The 20,798-nt window shown below is 44.9% G+C and overlaps 3 protein-coding genes, 1 long non-coding RNA gene and 3 other non-coding genes across 13 annotated transcripts; 2 read left to right on the top strand and 5 right to left on the bottom strand.

The window, feature by feature from the left end:
• Positions 1-1,253: 1,253 nt before the first annotated feature.
• On the bottom strand, positions 1,254-5,431 carry artn (artemin). The gene is made up of 4 exons (XM_085928566.1): positions 5,365-5,431; positions 4,320-4,378; positions 3,464-3,638; positions 1,254-1,654 (listed from the first exon to the last, which is right to left on the bottom strand). Exons 1-4 carry the CDS (start codon positions 5,393-5,395, stop codon positions 1,254-1,256), a joined length of 666 nt encoding a protein of 221 aa, XP_085784692.1. The 5' UTR covers positions 5,396-5,431.
• Positions 4,375-7,191, top strand: LOC147046819 (uncharacterized). Its single transcript, XR_015068007.1, has 3 exons — positions 4,375-4,452; positions 5,877-6,431; positions 6,601-7,191. It is a non-coding gene; the product is annotated as an uncharacterized LOC147046819 (long non-coding RNA).
• Positions 7,192-8,463: 1,272 nt separating this feature from the next.
• On the bottom strand, positions 8,464-8,535 carry trnah-gug (transfer RNA histidin (anticodon GUG)). The gene has a single exon. It is a non-coding gene; the product is annotated as a tRNA-His (tRNA).
• Positions 8,536-8,599: 64 nt separating this feature from the next.
• On the bottom strand, positions 8,600-8,671 carry trnah-gug (transfer RNA histidin (anticodon GUG)). Its single transcript has one exon. It is a non-coding gene; the product is annotated as a tRNA-His (tRNA).
• A 66-nt stretch (positions 8,672-8,737) lies between these two features.
• trnah-gug (transfer RNA histidin (anticodon GUG)) lies at positions 8,738-8,809 on the bottom strand. Its single transcript has one exon. It is a non-coding gene; the product is annotated as a tRNA-His (tRNA).
• A 216-nt stretch (positions 8,810-9,025) lies between these two features.
• On the top strand, positions 9,026-14,797 carry LOC147046815 (ankyrin repeat and MYND domain-containing protein 1-like). 4 transcript variants are annotated; one of them, XR_015068015.1, is made up of 18 exons: positions 9,026-9,262; positions 9,423-9,569; positions 9,630-9,824; positions 9,942-9,989; positions 10,209-10,450; positions 10,539-10,755; positions 10,831-10,989; positions 11,281-11,382; positions 11,461-11,639; positions 11,710-11,881; positions 11,963-12,103; positions 12,180-12,287; positions 12,399-12,506; positions 12,579-12,701; positions 13,035-13,072; positions 13,197-13,347; positions 13,418-13,457; positions 13,530-13,638. XR_015068015.1 is itself a non-coding variant. In XM_085928664.1 (18 exons), the coding sequence occupies exons 1-18, from the start codon at positions 9,071-9,073 to the stop codon at positions 13,795-13,797; spliced, it is 2,694 nt and encodes an 897-aa protein (XP_085784790.1). In that variant the 5' UTR covers positions 9,026-9,070; the 3' UTR covers positions 13,798-14,797. The 4 variants fall into 4 exon arrangements, 3 of the variants coding, with proteins under 3 accessions (XP_085784790.1, XP_085784792.1, XP_085784791.1); XM_085928664.1 differs by having other exon boundaries at positions 12,971-13,072; positions 13,530-14,797; XM_085928665.1 differs by having other exon boundaries at positions 9,123-9,262; positions 9,448-9,569; positions 12,971-13,072; positions 13,530-14,797.
• zmat3 (zinc finger, matrin-type 3) lies at positions 14,176-20,300 on the bottom strand. 4 transcript variants are annotated; one of them, XM_085928667.1, is made up of 6 exons: positions 20,162-20,300; positions 17,052-17,713; positions 16,806-16,979; positions 16,553-16,719; positions 16,306-16,451; positions 14,176-16,222 (listed from the first exon to the last, which is right to left on the bottom strand). In XM_085928667.1, exons 1-6 carry the CDS (start codon positions 20,280-20,282, stop codon positions 16,014-16,016), a joined length of 1,479 nt encoding a protein of 492 aa, XP_085784793.1. In that variant the 5' UTR covers positions 20,283-20,300; the 3' UTR covers positions 14,176-16,013. The 4 variants fall into 4 exon arrangements, with proteins under 4 accessions (XP_085784793.1, XP_085784795.1, XP_085784794.1 ...); XM_085928669.1 differs by having other exon boundaries at positions 16,306-16,409; XM_085928668.1 differs by having other exon boundaries at positions 16,839-16,979.
• Positions 20,301-20,798: the final 498 nt, after the last annotated feature.

The following is a 20,798-nucleotide window of genomic DNA, read 5'->3' as shown; positions in this document are numbered from 1 at the left end:
CAAGATGTTGTCAACAATAGTCCAGGGCCCCCGAGTGGCCAGAAAAAACCTCTACAGTAGTTGTAGCAGCTCTATTTTCTTCACTAAGAGCCAAATCGACTGCCTTTAACTTAAAAACTATCAAGGGTTGTGGATAGAAGCTTCCTTTTCCCAGTGATGTACATCTTGATGTCGTTCTGTCTTTTGTTCGTGTCAATTGTACGCCACTATTTCCCTGGCGGACGGACATGTGATCAACACCCCACTCTTCTCTCCAGTGCCCGTGTGTGCGTTCACATATCCCTCCGCCCAGTAAAGCGGTGTCGTCCAACAGCGATCCACAACCATTTTACTAATGAGTGTATGTGTATTAGAGATCACAAATATCTAATTATTACGCAAAAGGGCCCATTGTTGCTACGTCATAACAGATTAATCAGTTTTTCATTATTTTTTATGGGAAAAATTGAATCGGACTCTGACCAAATTGGTGTCCGAACAGTTTTCTGGAACAAATTATGATCGAAGTCAGAGGTTCTACTGTACGTAATATACATATATGTCTTTCAACAGAAGTGCCGGATGCTGTGAATTTCAAGCTTGGAAATAACTTGACTGATGCACAAGCACCAGTAGATGACAGCAATCCACCACTTAGCCCAGTTTGGGAGTACTCATGCATGCTGTATGAGCAAAAAATGATGGCAGCACAAAACATCTTAGATGTGTCAAATAGCATCAAAGTCCCTGATACATCAACGTTTTCTGTTTTCTCCAGTTTCTGGAAGAAACAGTTGAAGTTTGTCAATCTTTCACGTGTTCTGCTGCTGATTTCAAAAGAATGGAAAACCCTTTTTCCCCCTCTTCTTTCTTTTGGTTGATTGTGTTTATAGTCATGGAACAAGATTGTGTGAATCATAAAAAAAAAAAACAGTCAAAAATCAATAAAAGGGCTGGTGGTAATGTTGGGTTGGCTGCTTTGAAAAGGTCTGGCTGTCAGTTGCAGTTCAGAAGCGTCTTGCAGTGTTGTCAAAAAAAAGCAAATGACCAGTTGGTAATCAGTTCCAGGAACTTTAAGATTCTACTCTCTCTGACCTGGATCTTACCTGGGTCTTCTTTCGACCTCCTAGTTCCGGGGTTAAAGCTCCCTTCGGGGGCCTCTCGGCGCTGTCCCCCCCCCCTCCCCCTTTTCCGAGTTGGACCCCCAGCTGCCCACCTTGAGCAAGCCGTCAAAAGTTTCCACGATGACATCGCGACATTTTCAAAGCGACAGCTCAGCCCACGCAGCTGCAGTCAGCGGCCGAGAGCCACCGGATAGTCTGCCACATAGCACGAGCGTCCATGAAGGACACGGTCTCGTAACGGGTGGGCCGGCAGCACGGCCGGCCGCTGAGCTTGTGGGCCGAGACGCCCCCCTGTGCCACCAGGGCCCCGAGCGCCAAGTCGTAGTTCCTGCGGGCGGCGCGGCACGAACCCACGCAGTACTTGAACAGGATGATCTCGTCCGAGTCGTAGCCCAGGCCAAGCTCGCGGACACGCGTCCGACGCTTCTCCACGCGGCACGATACGTCGGGCCTCTTGGGCTTGCTGCGGGATGTCGGTGGTTGGCCGTTGCGAGGTGAGCGCCGCCAACGGCGCTGGGCGGCGTCCACGTTCTGGAGCAGCGTCCATGCTTCTAGAAACACACAACGCGCACTTTGGCTATGTCATTTCAAAATGGTCAGTCGCCGCTTTTAAAAATGAGGTGCACGTTACTCAAGCTGCGATGCTAAAATGATGCAACGTTATACTGTCTCGGCCTCATTTTCTGGCGGATCCACACGGCATTGCTTGTCAGTTCATGCCTCCAAGTTTACGGCAGGAACACTTGTACTGTAATCAGTCCACATTTGTGGAAATGTTCCCCAGGGGAGCAAGTCCTCGACAACTAGATGGCGCATGCAGCCACGTTCAGGCACGCACAGCACGCACGCACATAATGTCATAATTACACAAAAATATTTTCTTCTTACACGTCACGCTCAGCGATCTGTGACAATATAAACAGGAGAGATGTTAAGCGTTAAAATCATTTCAGTGCTCGTCAAGCCACGTCGATTGATTTTTTTTGTCTGATACGATCAATGAGGCCATCAGGGGGCAGTATAATAAAGATGTTTTCAACTGGTTTTGTCCAAGGGACCACCATTATAACCAAGAAGCAATTCGGAGATCACTGCTTTGGCGTAATATTATTTTATTGTGCACCGAAGGAGGATAGACCTATACAGGCTGTTTGTTTGCATCTGTATGTCTAATTTGGAAATATCAGCTACATTTGACAAATTTTGGATGGGTAAATGATTCACAAAATTACCGTAATTTTCGGACTATAAGTCGCTCCGGAGTATAAGTCGCACCAGCCATAAAATGCACAATAAAGTGAAAAAAAAACATATATAAGTCGCACCGGAGTATAAGTCTCACTTTTGGGGCAAATTTATTTGTCAAAATCCAACACCAAAAACAGACATGAACCAGCAACAACAGGCCAAACGATACGGTATGCTAACGTGACATATACACAAACGAGGAGCTGAGAACGGGCCTGACGTAACATTCAGAGTATGACCGGGCGTGCGTAAAAGCCATGTCCGAGCCCCATCCACCGTCCCCGGACAGCCACCCGGCCGAGCGCTGACCCCGACTTCCATCCACCGAGGTGAAAGAGAGCTCCCGTCGAGAAGGACCGGACGAGCGTAAAAGCCATAATAGTGTTTCAAACCTTCTGTGTCACTCCAAATCATGAAATCCTTCAAACTCTTCATCCTCCGTGTCACTTACAAACAAAGCCGCTAATGATGCCGGTAGTACGTGGGGCCCTTCGTCAGCTTCGTCATCCCGTGATCGAATCCTGTGGCCTTAATGTAAACAACCGCCGATATGTTGCAGTAATATCAGTCATCCTTTGCAGAGGGAAAGGAATACAAAAAAAATCGATGTAATCATAATGAACTTCAATTACTACTTGCAGAACTTTGTTATTTGTGGGTTGGGACGGTTCCCATCTTCCATAAATAGCAAGCGTTCCATTCTTCTTATCTTGACAACTTGGATTATGGAGTGTTTGAGTGGACGGACTTTTTCGAAGGATGCTGCATGGTCGAATGGCTTATTTTTACCCGGGCTCCGGTGACCGAGCTCGGCCTTGAGAAGGTCCAGATACTTTAGCTGGACTATATTAAGATGCTGCCAAGTGCCAGTGCATTGTAGCGGTTAGCCTAGCATCAGAGTTGGGTGAATGGGTGAAAGAAGTGGCAGCGTGAAGCCGCAGCTGCTACGCTCAGTAGCGCCCCCTGGAAAGTTAGAACTCAGCTCATGACACTAATTGCGCCTATTGACATGAAATTAGGTTAACATGTCTATGGATCAAAACGTTTCCTGAAGCGGTGCCTTAAAATTCCTTAAGTGCTGTTAGTTTAAAGATAAACCAAGAAGAACCTACCAAAGGCCTCCGGCCAGAACGGGGCAGCTTGGTTGTGGGTCTCCGGTGCATCAGGCCTCCTGGGGGGCCGCCTGAGGACACGCCGGTGTGAGTCCAGCTGGTTCTCTGGACTGTCCTCCTTGGAAAATACATCCTCCGCCAAGGCTAGTAACGCCGCCATCAACCACAGCATCACCTGACACAAACAAAATGGTCGCCTATCAAGCCTTGGCAGCAAATACGAGATTGTCTGAGACTGCATAGATGCATGCCACTGATTTTTGAGTGCGCCTTTTTTTCTGTTTTTTTTTTGACAAAATCACAAAAGCGGACATTAGCATTTAGCTGTCTGCGGTTTTTAGTGTGTGTTCACAGTGACACACTACACGATGGAAAGTGCAGCCATTGTCAGCGGACACGTGATCGCTCGCGCTGAATATTTTACAACTGCAATTGAAGCGAGCGCCTCTGCGGCCGCATCGCTGTGGAAACTGTCCTTCATTCTCTCCTACTGTTTTCAATTCATATTGATGACAGTAATTCACTTTTCTTCTCTCATCTTTTCACAGATGTAGCCTTTGGCTTCTTTGATTTACTTACTAAAATAGGATCATCTAGAAATGTTTGGTTTTTGTAAAATGTACCTTCATTTTAGAGACATGGCCTCTGTATTTTCCTTCCACTTTTTTTCTATGAAGTTACTTTATTGTCATAATAGTCGTTTTCGTAAAGTCAGGCCCACTGAGCAGCAAACAATGTTGTTGAAAATCTTATAAAACTTGATTCAACTTGATTCTGTGTGCTTTTTTTTAACGTCTTCAATTGTATTCTGACAAACCAGCTTGCGCTGTTTGTTTCGTCAGCGCATTTTGCTGACCTTCCAGTTCCTGAGCTGCTGCCGGCTCTGTGAGGCCTTGTGCCTCCACCGTTTTCCATCTGAAAGACAAAAAGAACGAGGAACGCAATGATGCCAGCGGGAACGTTCCTCGGAATGACACAAACCACCATTGGTGAGTGTTTACTCGTTCCATGACCACGAGAACTATATCGCAAATCATCTTTCCTCATTGAAACGAATGAAAATGACATAAATTCGTCCAACACACAAATATGACGCATGTGCATATAATATAAAATGTAAAGAACTTGTGGCCACTAGGAGGCAGAAGAATACATACAACATTTTATGTTAACCTTTCTTCGTTCAGTTTTAGTGGTTGTAGAATCCATGTTGACATCCAACTACATATATAAGAAAACTTGGTGGGGCAACATGTCACATGTTTACGCTCTATTGCTAAATAAGAACTTAGCACTGACACAAAATATAAAATGGACATGAATGAAAATTATACCTGAAATTGGGTCTTTGATCTGGTTAACATTTAGTTGAAATAACATGTATTGAGTTCAACAAATATGTAAAAAGTGTGACATCAAGCCTCGGTCTTTCGCGTGTGAACTTTTCGAGTATCGGACAATGAATTTGCATTTCACATTTAATGAACGGATTGTTGATGTGACTTGGGAAGCTAAGTACTTTATTGGTGTAAATGGTTTACAAAGCACTATGTATAGTGCAGAACTGCTCATTCTTAATATTATTATTATTATTATTATTATTATTATTATTATTATTATTATTATTATTATTATTATTATGTGCAAAACAGATTGTACTTCTTATCAATCAAATAGCAACCACCTGGCAGCACTTTCATTTGTTAATCAATAAAATACTTTTTGTCATTTAACTTTCACGTTAAATCGTTTCATAAAAAAAATACCACGCAACACATTTAGGGTCCCGGACGGACCGAGTAACGAGGATCTTCTAGAATGTCCTCCAGTTTTGTGAATGTTCTAGCATGAGATGACGTCACTGAAAATGTGTAATTGTGTCGGCGTGATCGGCGTCTTACCTGTCCGCACCTTCCCGCTCCCGCAGATCATGGACGCAGCTCCGAATCTACGTGCGCGTGCGGGCGGGCGGGCGGGCGCGCTCCGGCAAGGCTCAGATGCGCGCGTCGCGCAACCTCCGTGTTGCGCGGTCACACGCAAGCACACTTACGCTAGTCCTTGCAAGTAATATGTACGTGCGTGAACTGTGAAGACCAATCGTCTGGAGCTTGCACGCATAATTAAACACTACAAAACTTTATTCTTGCAACAAAAGAGGTTTTACAATATAGGGTATGACTTTTTCTCCTCATAACACTACATTGGTTTTGAAACACAAGTTTATGTCGGAACATTCTGACTAATTAGTTGAACAGAGCATAGTAGATGATTTTGTTGAACTGGTAACCATGGCAACAAAAGTGCGAATTGATCATTCGTTGTTAGTATGTTGTTCATGTGTACATGCTTTTACCAAGCGCTTGATGTAAAAATCACATGGGCTCATCTTTTTTATCACTCCAATATCCTGCAGAATCTTTTCAAGTCTCTTGATTGCTGCTCAAAGCCTCAAAGCCTCTGCAGCTTCCTTGTATGGGCCGAGTCAGCCGGAGCGTGACGGCCGCCAGGGCACGGAAAGAATCCGGACGGTGAAAAAGTGCTCTCAGAGGATACCTAATTAGCTACACAGTCCTCAAGGTCAGGCGTCACCAACCACCAGGGTCTCGCAGGTCATTTAATATGAAGCTACTCAGGGTCACATATTCTTTATCCTATGTGAAGAACCACTTATATTAGTGATGTACTATGGAGCTGAGTCCAGCTCTACGTACAGTATCGCTTTATTCTGCCCTCAGCTGTCTAAGACAGGCACAATTGAATGAGTACACAGTATGACTCTGGGTACATAGTTGTCTGACATCCAACAGAAGAGCAACATCTCCTATACAACACTCAGTGTGCCTCCACACACGTGGGGGGCCCTGACTACCAGCAGGTTGCCGGCCGGCCCACCGAGGACCACCCCAATGACTCATTGATACTACGCTGACCCCCACATGGAAGTGCAACAGGAGGCCCAGTCCTGCAGGTGGAACAACTAAAAACACACCTTCATACATCACACTTTGGCCCTCACGAAAGCTTATCACGCGGACAACCTCACCTGGTCCAGATGCTCTAGAACAGCTAGCAGTGAACAAGTCATCAAGCCATGTCGTGACATCATTTGAATTCTCCGGCTATGGTTGTATTTTCAGGCGGCGGAACGTCAGCTGCGTAAACACGACATGAAAGATGTGAAAGGAAACGGGATCTCCGGAGGGTTGGCGCTAGTGGGATGTGATGGATGTGATATATATCAAAGATGTTGGATAGCCCTTTTTTCAGAATTACTCAATGTTAGATTTTTTTTTGCCTTAAGTATCGGTGGCTGGTATCGGCAACCTCAATTGTACCAGATACCTTAAAATAAGGCTGGTATTGGGGTACTCGACAATCACTTGTATACTCCTTGATGGAATGGATGAATGGATGAATGCTCTGGAGACGGGCCGGAAGCCTGATGAAAGTGGAGCCGAGACCAGGCCAGGCTACGCCAATGCTGTGCAGACCACCAACGGTGAATATGAAGGCTCCTTTGTGTTTGTGCATGCCGGACTTGACAACAGTGGCCAGGTCAAGGAGCTTCTTTTAATAGAGGACACCTGCTCTGCTGCTTTGGACTTTTTGCTGAACTTCCTATGAGTCTGTTGTTCTCACATTCCTTGTGTGCGTCACCTGTGAGTAAATGTTTTGCATGGCTGACATTCTGCTGACATTTCACTCAATTGGCTGAAAACAAACAAACAAAAAACAAAGGTGCCAAATTCTTGAAAATAAAGTTTATTCAAATAACGTTAGAAAGAAGTGTGGTCTAAAAATCAGCAGTTTGGACTTGTAGCGCCCTCTGCTGTTTTGGAATGCAATTGATAACCTACGTCTGCACATGCAAAACTAAAACAAGAACGTTTTGCTGATGTTCAGACAATAAAGTAATAATTTTAGAAAACATTTTATTTACAAAAGAAAACAAAATTGTACATTTAGAAGAGAATGACGTCAACGTTTGTGTGTTTGAGCGGCGAGATAGTGTTGCTCAAACGAGCGTGATGGCGTCACCCGGAACTCATGTCTCAGGAATGTAAGCGGCGGGAACACGCTGGGCAGAAGGAGTTTCCTGGGAGATGTACGGTCATTAAAAAAAACATTAGGGAGAACAAGAAGGGGGGAAAAGGAGGTGCGCGTGTGTCGTATTAATTATAATTCATCATCATAATAGCGAGCTTTCTGTGGAATGTTGACAGCTGGCTAACTTGAAGCAACACGCTCTCATAAGTCGCTACGGGCGACATTGTGGAGAGCAGCAATAACGTCACTCGCCCCCTTGACGCCATCAGACAACGTTTTGGATGAAAGGTGCATCAATTAATTGATGAATCAACGCCTTATCGATTATCAAATTAATCAACAACTATTTTGATAATCAACTCAGTTTTATAGTTGTTTTATAACTGTTCAAATCTTCAGAATTTTATTCTCTCAAATTCTGTTTTATTGCAGATCTTTTCACATGTACTTCAAAGGAATCGAAATTATTATTATTATTATTGTAATAATTGAAATTATTATTATTATCGTATGTAAGCATCTCATTTTGTCTGGAAAACATTTAGCCTATTTTATGGTAGATGTTGCAGACCACACCAGTCACTGATTCGTAATCAATTATTGTTTGTGCATTTTCTCTACTGTCAATTTCTTTGTAAGAATCTTTTTAATTCAAACACTTGAACAGTGTGCGGAAGCTTAAAAAAAGACATGCCTGGATACTTTTATTTATTTATTTATTTATTTATTTATCTGATTAATTGATTGAGCCATAGTGCATGAATGGAAGTTTTGACTGGGGTGTACTGTGGCCTGCAGTGCCCCCATGTGGTGACTTCCCAAAACTCACACAATATCCAAAAAGATCCTCGAGAATAGGAAGCCAAGGTTTTTGTATTAACCGCCAGAAAATAATTACCCAATTCATTTGAACTTATAGACCGAAAGGAGATAAGATAAAGCAAGACAAAATATGCCGTGACCCGGATTCGAACCGGGGTTGCTGCGGCCACAACGCAGAGTACTAACCACTATACGATCACGGCTTGACGGTCAGTGATATGCAAAAAAACTAACTTTATTTAATTGTTTGGACTGAAACTGCAAAATTGCCGTGACCCGGATTCGAACCGGGGTTGCTGCGGCCACAACGCAGAGTACTAACCACTATACGATCACGGCTTGCCGGTCAGTGGTAGGCAAAAAAACTAAGTTTATTTAATTGTTTGGCCTGAAATTGCTCAAAATTGCCGTGACCCGGATTCGAACCGGGGTTGCTGCGGCCACAACGCAGAGTACTAACCACTATACGATCACGGCTTGGTGCCGGGTTGTAAAAAAACAACAAAATACAATATACTACGTAAATTAGTGGGCGGGCAGCGCGGTGACGTCATGTGACGCGGTATCATTTCTCATAAGTGTCATGCAAGTTACATCATTAGTTTGCACATTATGAGAGGTTCTAGTTAGTGGCAACTTGTACGTCATTGTTCTCAAGTACTGTATTGAAAAGGAGAATGTTGGAATTTTGTTTTTTCCTGGCAGATATGCGAACAAATACCGCCATTCTTAATTTAAATGTCAAGCCGCCAACAAGATAGGGCAGCCGGGGTTTTGCGACCCCTGGCGGAGAGTTTGAGCAGAAGTGTTTACGAAGAAAGACGAGAGGGATTTGGTGTTCAACACTTTCTCGACGGTTCGAAATATGAGGGAGACTTTGTCGATGGGCTCAGACAAGGACAGGGAAAATACACCTGGAGAAGTGGAGAGGTAAGATGGCATGAAATGCACAAGTTTCTCAAGTTGTGGCAACAAGTGCAACATTTGTCTGTGGAAAATGGTCACCCGCTCTTATTCTTGTTTTTGATCACTTAAAAATGATGCCTAGAAAAGAAAAAAAAAAAATCCACAATGTCTGTGTTGTGTGTAGTTCTATGAAGGCTCTTTCTACAAAGACTACAGGCATGGTGATGGAATGTACTGTTGGCCAACAGGCAGCAAATTCATCGGCAAATTCTACCTTAACTGGAGAGAAGGATATGGGATACATATTTACCCCGATGGAGCCACATTCAAGGTAATGCTTTTTTTATTCAAGGTCGGATCAAGCATTGGAAAGTGCTCCTCTCTTTTCCAGGGCTTGTACCACGCTGACCAGAGGTTTGGTCCCGGCGTGCTGAGTGAACCAAGCGGATGTCAGGATGTGGGCCTCTGGCACGGGAAACATCTCATACAGCTGTGTAACTCGGTGCCAGGCAGCTTCAGCCTAAAAGACTATACTGAATATGCGCACTTTGTGGAACAAGATGATGCCTCAAGTTCTCAAAGTCAGGTGAGCCATCACAGCACTCTTGATAACTGACCAAATTATTTCTGTATACTCTGTAAATAAACTTTGTTGGATTTACACAATGGAGTTATGAATTGTCCATTTTTTGCTTCTTCTCAGATTCCCCAAACGGTTCTCTCTGAAGGAGCTGCCAGGACAGATTCGGGGGTGAAGTATTTTGATGACTAATCTACGAGATTGGATTTTTTATCTCAAATGGATGACTGTAATACGCTTCATATTGGAGTTAGCCAGGAGCCAGTATGAAAACAAATATATAGCTACAAAGCCAGTTTACTAGTTGAAAAAATGATCATAATAGCTTAAATGTTGTGTTCACATTTTTTTTTTGTTTAGCGTGATCTGTAAATTGACGTTCTGGTTTAGGTAGACGCAGATGACGATTTGCTGCTATACGATGACAATACCATTCTCCCCTCCGGCATTGAGAAATATTCTACCGACGTAGACCACCTACCGTTGCCCCCGCATGTCAGAAGAGACTTTGACCAGGAATATTTTGGCCAGCTGTGGGAACCCGATTCCAGCCCGTACGAGGGCTACAAACGAGACCCGCCCTCGTCTCTGCCTTTACCGGCTAAAATGTTGGCTCACATTCACAAGCACAGGTTGGCTACAACTTAAAAGTTTGTGCAAAATACGCACGGAACAAAAACTCTTCAAATATGTGACGTCCGTTTTTTCTCTTCGTCTCAGGAAACAGGCCGAAACTTTGGACTGGGCTGTTTCCAAAGTTCTTTCATACCAAAGGGACAGTTTTGGTCCAAAAGGCTCTTTGGAGGTGGCATCGGAGCTTCTGATCCACCAGGCTTCCGAAGGAGAGCGAGAGGCCGTTTTACAGGTTTTGCTAGATGGGTTCGTCCACCCCGATGTCGCTGATTCTCAGGGGCACACGGCGTTAATCGCCGCCGCAGTAAGTTGTCCCAGTGTGTTGTCCTTTCCTGCTTTTCCTTTGTCGACCGATTGTGTGGTTGTGTTGTTCGATCAGATGAACAGCCAGAATGATGTGATTGACCTTCTGCTGGACATGGGGGCTTGTATTGATAAGCTGAATTTTGAGGGTATGTCGTCTTTGTCAGTGTGTCTTGTGCTCTACTATCCCGTTCAGTGTTTATACACGCATTCTCCAACTCCAGCCTCAGCACAGGTAAGAGTCGACAACGCAAACCTCCCGGTATCCAAATTTAGTTAATCCGGTATTTTTTCATTTTTTCACAAATCTAAAATAACTGGAGTCTGTTTTACAAATTCATTCATTGAAAATGGAAGTTTGCAAGCTTAAGGGCTCGACAAACATGCTTTTTTTTTTGTTTTGTTTCCTGTTTCACGTGGCATTAATGAGCTGCTCAACCGAAGAAATCCGACTCCAGAGCATTTTAAAGATGCATTTACATTCTCGATATCTGCCGGTGTAAAATGTGTTCCTGACTTTCCACAGAATGTCAATGAGGAGCCGGCCAATGAGGAGCCGGCCAATGAGGAGGACGATCTCGGCACCACGAACCAGATTCATGTGCCACTTTTGGAGGACTCAGTTCAGGTGATTGTTTGCTATCATACCAGTGAATGTTCAAACTTGATCCCGCCTCTGTCGAAAGTCGTTCTTGTGTGCTTGCAGCGAGAAAACGAAGCCATCTCACCGCAATCCTTTTCGTCTTCCTGCTCCATGTACAACTACAACATCCAAGTGTCGGAGAAGCTCCTGCAGCGCGCAGCTGAAGCTCTGAGTCGCACTGGCTTTCCTCTACATTCCGATACCCAGGAGACGGTTCGCAAAATAGCTGCCCAAAAATATATGTAAGTCCCCCCAACCCTACCCCCCCAATAAACTTTTTGCTAAGTTGGATGTTGTTACCGGTGCGACCAGGCACCGTTTTCGTTTGTCCACACTGAATCTGCTATTAGATCGGGGCGCGGACCCCAATATTTGCAAAGTCCCCTTGCCTGTCCTCTTTGTGGCCATCATGGCAGGAGACACTGAAACTGTCAGGAGACTTTTGCTGAGTGGAGCTTGCACTAGCATTTCTCTCTCGCTCAAGGTAGCATTGACCTGACTTTGAATGTTTTTGCACTCAACCCGAAACTGTCCTCCTGCCAACGTAACGCACGTATCATTCCAGTGGAAAGGCCTTTATCCTCTGCACGTGGCCGCTGTCTTGCCCGGCCCAGAATGTCCCAAAATTATTGAACTGCTGCTGCACGCTTTATCTGACCCTGACGCGCAGGCGTCGGACCAGGATGAGACCTATGAACTGGATAAGGTATGGGGGGGGGGGGGGGGGGGTTCTGCTCTGGGCGTGGTCCCATTGTCCCGAATCTCTTGTGATTGTTTGACAGGTTTCCACGGGGATGAGTAAATCAGGCAAGATTCAAACGCAGCCCGGTCCTGAAGAAGGAGGTCGAACAGCTCTGCACATGATTTGCCAGAGACAAACGGACCACCGGGTGAGGGAATACACCAATGACCATGCAGATGACATCATATGCACTCGGGGATTGTTGTTGTTTTTTTTTCCTTGTGGCTCTGATCACTTTGTGTTCACGTTTTGACTACAGAATGCCAGCAAGGCGGTCTCACTCCTGCTCTCCCACAGAGCCAGAACGGATCTCCTCTGGAGTGGTCACTCGCCTCTTTCCTTGGCCATATCAAGTGGCAATCACATGGTAACTAACAACGTAGAAATTGAAAGGAATGTAATGATGATCACGCCCCCCCTCCACCCCTTCCTGAGGAAGGCCGTGAATGTGCTCCTAAACGAAGGTGCAGATCCCAACATTCCGCTGGGTCACGGAGTGGGCAACGCCCTTTGTGTCGTCAGTAACTTCAGCTACGACTTGGATAGCAAAAGAGTCAAACTGGTAAAGTATTCACTTTGCTCGCACATGGATTTCCATCTTCCCCAAGATGGCAAAGTACACAATTAATTGTGGTCGGAGGTGGAATCGAACCGGCACCCTCCTAACCGTGAGGCGGACGTGCTACCCAGTGCATCACCGAGTCGCCGCTGTCATAATCCTTACATGGAAAAAAAAAAATAACTGCAATCCGATATTTTTCAGTGAGGAAAAATGACCATGCTTTGTTTATATTCATGATGTACATACTTTGATTTGTATGTGTGATGCAGTTGGACATGTTAATAAAAGCTGGTGCCGACATGTTGATGCAAATTCCAATCGGTGATTTGACAGGGACTGCCGTCGACTATGCACACTTCTCTTTCAACCAGGTAAGACAACTTTTTCCAAAAGACTGGAATAAAACTAGGCATTTTGTAGTTGTGGCCTATCTGGTAACTTACCTGACCAAACCTGGGACACACAGCTCATGGTTACACCTATGCCACCTTCTAGGACAAGCGTATTGCTAATACGCCCTTCAACACGCTCAACATGGAGGAGAGAGAAACATTCAAAGCTCGCCGTCACATACTCGGCTTAATGGGAGATCTGCTACGAAACGAGGCTGTCGAGAGAGAGAGAGAAAAGCATCTTTTACACAATTGTGAGTGTGTCATTGTTTCAATTGTATATTGTCACAATATACATTGTGCTTGACACCTTCGACCTCTCAGGTGACGACGCAAGTTCTGACAAACAAACTCCTGTAGCAAGGTAGCCCGATAGACTGTTGTTCACTGCCCCATATGGTGCCGATGTCTTCTCTAACTTTGAATATTTTTCCAGGCAACCATTTCGGTTCTGCTATCATTGTGGCCTATCTGCAGCGGTGACGCTGAGTCCTTGTACTCGCTGCCACAAAGTGCTCTACTGCTCAACGCATTGTAAACTAAAAGCATGGAACAAAGGACACAAGCAAGAGTGCGTCCGGGAGTGTAGGCATGTTCCGGCCACCCAAATATCACAGAGTCAGAAAAAGAGTAAGAAAATAAGTAAGAAAATTTTCAATTTAGGCTGTGGAATCAGAGGGCCACATTGTTCACAACAAAAGTAAAATAGCAAGTACTACGCGGGGGGGGGAGACCCCTTTTACTTTTGTGCCTCCGTTTACATGGACACATGAGTTAGATTTAAAAATTTGATTGCAAAAAAGTTTAAAGTAAATATGGTGTTCAATATCATGTTCTCACTTCTAATGATCAACGATGACCAGCACTTTTGCTGGAGCTGAGCTCAATACATTTAGACTACTCCGATTTTATTTATGCCAATACTAGTTTACACTGTGGCTACAGAAATACATTCACAAAATCTTTTTTTTTTTTTAAACTTTGACCATTGCACGCTGGAAGTGAATTTATCTTAAGACACATTACTATGATAAGCATCTCAAGTTGGTTATTAATATAATCATGTTTATTCTGCAGTAGGAATATACCGTCTTCAGTCATCAGGGGAAAATAATCAATATCATTGAGTGGCATGTTTCATTTCTGAGCAACAGTATTATGACAATTGTAATGCCCGCGTCAGCACAGCGTAGAAAAAAACATCAGCGTAGGCAACCGAATACCAAAAATGATCTCATATTATTAAAGCAACAAATAAGCCCCAAAATGTTTGTCTGTGATATGTAACCCAAAAGAAAACAAATCTCCTGTGCCGATTGGTCACCGAGCTTACTGATTCTGAGTGCACAAAGAAATTCCTCTCAATAAAATCAGTGCAACCACATTTCAGAAGGGACCAGTGCCCCTGCTACTCTCAATTGTAGTGAGACTTCAGAATTATGATTCATTTATTATATTAAAAACAAATCATGTTACTAATTCAAAACAATTTACAATTTCTTCTCATTGGGCCATAAAATCATTGCAGTTGTACTCTTATCAGTCTGTTACAAATTTTGAAAAAGGTTGGCGACTCCTGATTGACACTCTCAGGCTCATGCAAAGTAAGTAGAAAACATTCTGTGCCCTAATGTTTTTTGAGCCATGCGGTGTCCTTGATATATAAAATGCTCCCGACAATTGGACTCCAAAAGACGGCAACACTTTGGCCATACTCGATTGCTAATATTGTCCCTCTTACGACAAATCGAGTGTGTATTCATGTTCTGTGTGATGAGACAGTTCCGCTAAGTTACGCTCAGAGATGGCGGCTGTCGTGTCTGGCGGCCAATATTTACATGGAATGATGTAAATCGATGATGGATGAGGCAGCTTGGATGTTTGCTTGGCATGAATCCTCTGAATGGCCTTGAGCAAGACGCCAAAGACTCACGGCACGCGCGCTTGTGATCACTGCTGATGGGGTGGGCATGCTATCAAGAGCTTTACAAAAAACCTTGAAAAAAAAAAGTGCTAAAAATAAATGACTGCCCAAAGCAGAAATACACACCCAAAAAAAAAAAAAACATTCCCTAGGCAATTTTATCTGGTGGATTTATGTACAGTATTTTCAATGGAAATTTATTTCCTGCAATGATTCGAAATACAAGGATATAACTTTATCTTTGGTGCAATATATTAAGCATAATACTTTTCATACTGTTTTGCCTCTTCATGCCAAATAATTTCCAAAAGACAAAAAATTGTGACTAATGTTGGTTTTGACTATAATTTCTAAAGTAGTTGCTGCACAATAGATTCCTGATAATTATAGATTTGAAATAGTTACAGTAGTACGAGTAGACATGAACATGAACCCAATAATAAAGACATGTACACTATAAGTAACCTTTATAAATACGCCTGTAATATAATTGTATATGATTTTCGTAGAGAAAGCAACCAGGCAAGAATATCGAAAAGTCGTCGGTAATCTCAACGACATTGCCGGGATGGTTGGCCAAAGCTTCTTTGTAAGAATTCACTTTCCCTACAACTGAAGGCACAAACAAGGCCAGCCGGGTGAAGCCTTAAGCCTGATCCAAAGGACCACTCGGGGTCCTCGAAGGCCACCAGATTCATGTTTCACATCACGCTTGTTGTTCCTGCCACGTCATCTTGGTTGTGCTTTGAAATTGATCCCATTCATAGGACCAGCGCCAATATTTTTGTTCTTCCTATTGATCCAACCAATTGTGTTACATCACATGTTACGTTACATTGGATCCTGAGTTGGACAGAAAAAAAAAAAAAAGGAAACCAGAGAAGCTATAATCTCACAACAACAAAGTTGCAACATGTTGACACAGACGCCTCCATAAAATGCCCGCAACAAACATTTTCGTTTGCCCGCTCGGGTCTCACGTTGTTCCCGCGATCCTTAACTGTATCCCAAGTTCTCCATTTCGTTGCGGTACCTCAGCTCCGACACTTTGGCTTTGTGTTGCTTGCTTTCCAGATGCTGTCGAAAGTCTGTTTCTTGTTCGGCTCCGCAGTTGCACATGGAGCAGTAGAACTGTCCGCTGGGGGTCACACACATGGCTAAATCCCTGGGGATACGCTGCCTCGGTCTGGGGTTGTAGTACGGCCCTGCAAACAAACGGAGACAATCTCTGGAGGATGGAAAAAATGTTGCTACCCCTCTGGTAAAATAGGAAAGGGTGAGCTTTTACCTTGCATGGAGGTAGGAAGCTGTGGGCTCCGGCGATTTTTGACCAATCGGTACTCATTGCCGTCTTTCCTGTTCCTTCTCGGGCTTACATCACGACTGCAGTCCCTGAAATAGAAGGTCCCGAGTAACAAGCTTTCACGTGACGAACTGTATTTTTGGACATAAGAAAAAAAATGCTTGATTAATTTGCAGACCGCGTTTTCATAGCGCAGGTTTTAGCCAAGCGAGTGAAAGTGTGAAGCTTTTACGTGTTAGTGGTGTTGTGCTGAGCCTCGGCCAGCCGAAGTTTCTTTGCGTGGTTCTTGCCCTGATAGTGAGCCTGTGCCACCAACTGAGAGCTGAAGGAGGCATCGCAAAGCTTACAGTAGTCATTCTCCGTGGCTAAAATGACCCGGCTGGGCCCCTTAGACAGCGCCTGCAGACACACAACAAAGCAGTGCAGTCTTCGGCTTTGCACATCCAAACGAGAGAAAATTGTACCCGCGTCAGCAGATTGCCTACTTGAGCAACAGATTTGGTGGGTCGGCGCCTCACCTGCCTTGTGGCGTCGCTGTCGTTGGACCCCGAGATGAGGTTCGTCTGCCCGGCTACTTCGAGGACTTCGGGGATCCTGATGGCTGGCGGCTGCTGACTACCAGCCAAGAAATTCCGCATTTTCTTACTGTGGTTCTTCCCCTGGAGTGACAAAGTGGCAAAGGAGAAGTCATATGCTGAACTGCACATGGCTGTGCGTTTGTGACTGCTAACCTGGTAGTGAGCCTGTGCCTGCTGAGCTGAGTTGACAGTAACATTACAGAGTTTACAGTACAACGGTTTACAAAGTTCTTCCAGAGCAAGCGTATCCTCCTGAAGTGAGGCCTCTTCCCGGGGTTGCTCGCTGGCTGGGGGTCCCGGACCTGGAAGAAGACCCGACGCCGGCGATGAGATGAGGGGAGGCCCGGGTCTTAGGGGCAGTCGGGAGAGTTCCGGGCTCGGGATAAGCGGAGAGGGCAAGGGACCAGGGGGTGGGGGGAATCTGTTGGCTCCGGCAGGCACGGGGGGAACCATGGCGTGTGCGTGGTTCAAAGGAGGAGGCCTGAGTGGTTGCGTGAGCTCTAAGGAAGGAGGCACCATAGCTTGGGAGTGGTCCAAAGATGGTAGTCCTAAGGTGTGTGTCAAGGAAGGAGGCCCCAGTGGCGGCGGCGGTCCTAAACTATGCACTGCCGCAATGGGAGGAGGCCTCAAGGTGTGAGTGGCAGCCATTGGAGGCGGCACCAGAGTCTGGGCGCCCACTATGTTGGGCGGTCCGATCGCCGTGGTGGGGACAACCGGCGGAGCGATGAGAGGCGGCGGAGGTCCCAGCTGATGCGCAAAAGGCTGCTGGGCGTGGCTGAAGAGACTCAGAGCAGGCTTCAACATGGCCTCCGGCCCTGAGCACAGGAAGATGCGCCGCCATGCAAGTTAGTCAACTCAACAATCATGAAGATCAACATGTTTTCTTTAAACCGGCGTTGCTTTACGCTGTCATGCAGTGATTCATGATGATGGCTCTCGTTACGGCGGAAGAAATCATTCCCACAGCATCAGCATTTGAGGGAACGGGCCTGACCGTCACACCGGCAAGCCGATGAGTTCTTGTTTGCGTCCACTCTTGAGTGGCTACAGTGTCTTCCTCGTTTACAGATGCGCAACTCAGACGTTCAATTTTAGACCAACATCTTCAAGCCGCATTACCGAAAGTCACTTGACACCGGGTGTGCCTATTGCATAACATAAACAAACACCAACATTTTCATTTCTCTCGGAAAGAACTAAATGTTATCACAAACGTTTAAGAATTGAGTCTCGGATTAGGTATAAATGGCCGCTTGAAATAATCGGGTTATTTTTTACAAAGTACCCAGCATTAAAAAGCCGTACGACTCAGGCACAAGTGACAATAATCGAAAGCCTGGCGAGAAATACGAAACGACAGAAATGCTTCACACTTGAATGAGGATCGGGAAGATTACGATGAGCCAGCAACATTGCGGCCAAGCATACGACGATGCAGATACTAAAGTCCTCCAGCGTACGCAAAATGTGGGGTTGATTGAAGAAATCAGCTGTTTAAGCGACAGATTGCGCACGTCGCTGGCTCGGCAATCATCTAGCAGCTATGTCCATCTGGAATTCTGCTGGTTGCCCGACGGCAGCATTTCATGGGCCCAAAAATAACACACTGACGCTCGCTCACCTGCCACACGTGACCTCAGGAGAAAGGTCACGCCACCTGGACATTAGCATCATCCTGTCAACTGATTTGGATTTGAAATGATTTGAAGAAGTCAAATATATCAGTGAGTAATTTAAGTTACTGTCAATGTTTGCGGTCGAAATGTATGACCCACTGAGGGCTTAAGTTTTGAAGGGATATGATTTCATCCGTCTTGAAATACGAGTAGTGATTGACATGCCAGCGCTTGGAAACAAACAGACCTGCTTGTAAAGATTCATGCCAGTGATTTGCCGATCTTTCGGAATTGTGATGACATTCATTCATAATTAAGTCACCATTTTTTAGGTTAATGACAGCATGTCAACTACAATCTGAACTTTATTTGAAGGACTAACTACGTGTTTTGGCTTCATTTAACTCAAGTAGGTGGTATTTTGCTGGTGGCTGACTGCAGACTAAACTTGTTAGAATACAAACAACGTTTGATTTGTCTCACTGACGCTAAATATGCACAGACTTTTATACTTTCCTTTGGCCGCTTTTTAGGGAGTAAAAATAGCATTAATGAACTGAGCTATGTCAAACTCGGTTATTCGCAACATCGTTCAAAGGAACACTTGGTCGCCACTGTATTCCGAAGTTGCAGTTCTTGCCGGATTCTTTTTTTTCCAGGTTGAAATCACGACACTGTATCCTTTTCTTTGAAAAAACGGCAATCACATGGGATCCAGCGGGAATCTCCAAATAGGCCAAGTTCTCTTGTGTTTTTTTTTCCTTCACTCGTTGTATCATATCAATTATGGAGCAATGAGAAGCACATGCCTCCTGCACTTCCTCCATCCGCTTCACTGGACAATGAGAAGAGAGCACGATCCATACATGTTCACATGATGCTGTGCAATTACAGCTACTATTTTGATCATGCAAAGCCACCAACGGTTTGTTTGTACTGAATGTTCACCTCGAGGATGCAGTTTGAAACGTTTGAACATTTTGCTGCTAATAAAACTCATATATATCTCCAAGTCCTGATTGTAAGGATCCTGACAGATAAGCATTGGCGCATTTCAGGTGGAGCGGCGCAACTCCATTAATGCAATTATTAAACGTCTAATCAGATTGCTCTGAGCTGATGCTGCTGCACTCCCAAGCCCTAGGGGGCACGTTTGAATGACGTCAGGGAATTGCTATGATGGGTAAGACCAGTGTTCTTGTCAGCCACATAGCCTCTCACCGACTCTCAGCCTTCACATGTAATTTATGCATGTTATGTCCTAGATGGTTTTTGCTGCAGCATAATCAAATGATGGGAAAGCGCAGCATTAGCGGGGGTGTCATGCAAGCACACCTTGTACTGTGTACTGACTGCAGTACACATGTGAAAATTGCGCAACCCTCGAGAGTGAGGTCACAAATCAAATACGTACACTATATTTGTGTTCAATTACAGAGGGGCCCCAAGATATGTAGCCTTGCAGTCTTCCGGGGTTTTCAAAACAATCTGGATCACAAGACGGGTCAGGTTGCTTGATGCACTTCTCTTGCACAAGCGCAAAATGTCCACCTTTCTATGATCCATTCCTCAAATGCCTCTCATTTCATTCTCCCCTGTACCGTGACGCATAAAAAGCCGCTCCTGCATGGTAAGCCTTCTTCTTACCTGGCAAACGGGACAGATAATGGCTGCTGCCACTGTAGTTGACAGCGGACGAGGTGTAATTCCTGCAATAATGTGCACTCTGGTAATACGCCGCATCCCCATTTCTCAGCTGCAGCGCCATCACTGCAGACGCATCATCATCCCTCTGCCGACTTCTCCCCCAAAAGCCGGTTGAGTACTGGGCAGCGTGACAGCGCCTCGCACTTGCTCAGGAACTGCGGCGTCCACGAAAAATTGAAGGAACACTTTTGCCAATCGGAGATGAACACTACTCATAAGGAAACACGTTTTTTAACAATTGCGCAAATAGTATGGCTCAAATTCTATAACGAACGCATCAGAGTACAAAATAGACCGACCGGCGGTGCCGATGTTTACCAAGCACCCCTATAATAATGGTATAATCCACGCCCCATACCATCGCGGTTGGTTTGCATGGGCGGCATGAAGATATGAGCATCTTTTAGTTCATGTATACATTATAATACATGTACATTATAGTGTACTAGCCCGGTAGTCCTCATCGGGAACACGATAAGTGGATGGACCTATACTTGTTAAATTGTTAAATGACTGCCTTCGACCCCCCCCCCCCCTCAATAAAGTTCCACTTTTGGCCTACTTGTACAAGATTAAA

The sequence above is a fragment of the Syngnathus leptorhynchus genome, chromosome 13 (genome assembly GCF_054491065.1).
Source record: "Syngnathus leptorhynchus isolate UIUO chromosome 13, UIUO_Slep, whole genome shotgun sequence".
In the NCBI taxonomy this organism is placed as follows: domain Eukaryota; kingdom Metazoa; phylum Chordata; class Actinopteri; order Syngnathiformes; family Syngnathidae; genus Syngnathus; species Syngnathus leptorhynchus.
This window is presented reverse-complemented; position numbering and strand designations above follow the sequence as displayed.

Bases quoted from the DNA above. Each gene is read 5' to 3' on its own strand.
- LOC147046815 (XM_085928664.1), top strand. From the start codon at position 9,071: ATGTCAAGCCGCCAACAAGATAGGGCAGCCGGGGTTTTGCGACCCCTG. The intron at 10,990-11,280 runs GTAAGAGTCGAC...GACTTTCCACAG, and splicing joins CAACTCCAGCCTCAGCACAG to AATGTCAATGAGGAGCCGGC. The intron at 12,288-12,398 runs GTGAGGGAATAC...TTTTGACTACAG, and splicing joins AGAGACAAACGGACCACCGG to AATGCCAGCAAGGCGGTCTC.
- artn (XM_085928566.1), bottom strand. From the start codon at position 5,395: ATGATCTGCGGGAGCGGGAAGGTGCGGACAG. The intron at 4,379-5,364 runs GTAAGACGCCGA...TTTGTCTTTCAG, and splicing joins GAGCGGGAAGGTGCGGACAG to ATGGAAAACGGTGGAGGCAC. The intron at 3,639-4,319 runs GTCAGCAAAATG...TGTTTGTGTCAG, and splicing joins AGCAGCTCAGGAACTGGAAG to GTGATGCTGTGGTTGATGGC.
- zmat3 (XM_085928667.1), bottom strand. From the start codon at position 20,282: ATGGCGCTGCAGCTGAGAAATGGGGATGCGGCGTATTACCAGAGTGCA. The intron at 17,714-20,161 runs GTAAGAAGAAGG...TCCTGTGCTCAG, and splicing joins TTATCTGTCCCGTTTGCCAG to GGCCGGAGGCCATGTTGAAG. The intron at 16,980-17,051 runs GTTAGCAGTCAC...TTGTCACTCCAG, and splicing joins AGGCACAGGCTCACTACCAG to GGGAAGAACCACAGTAAGAA.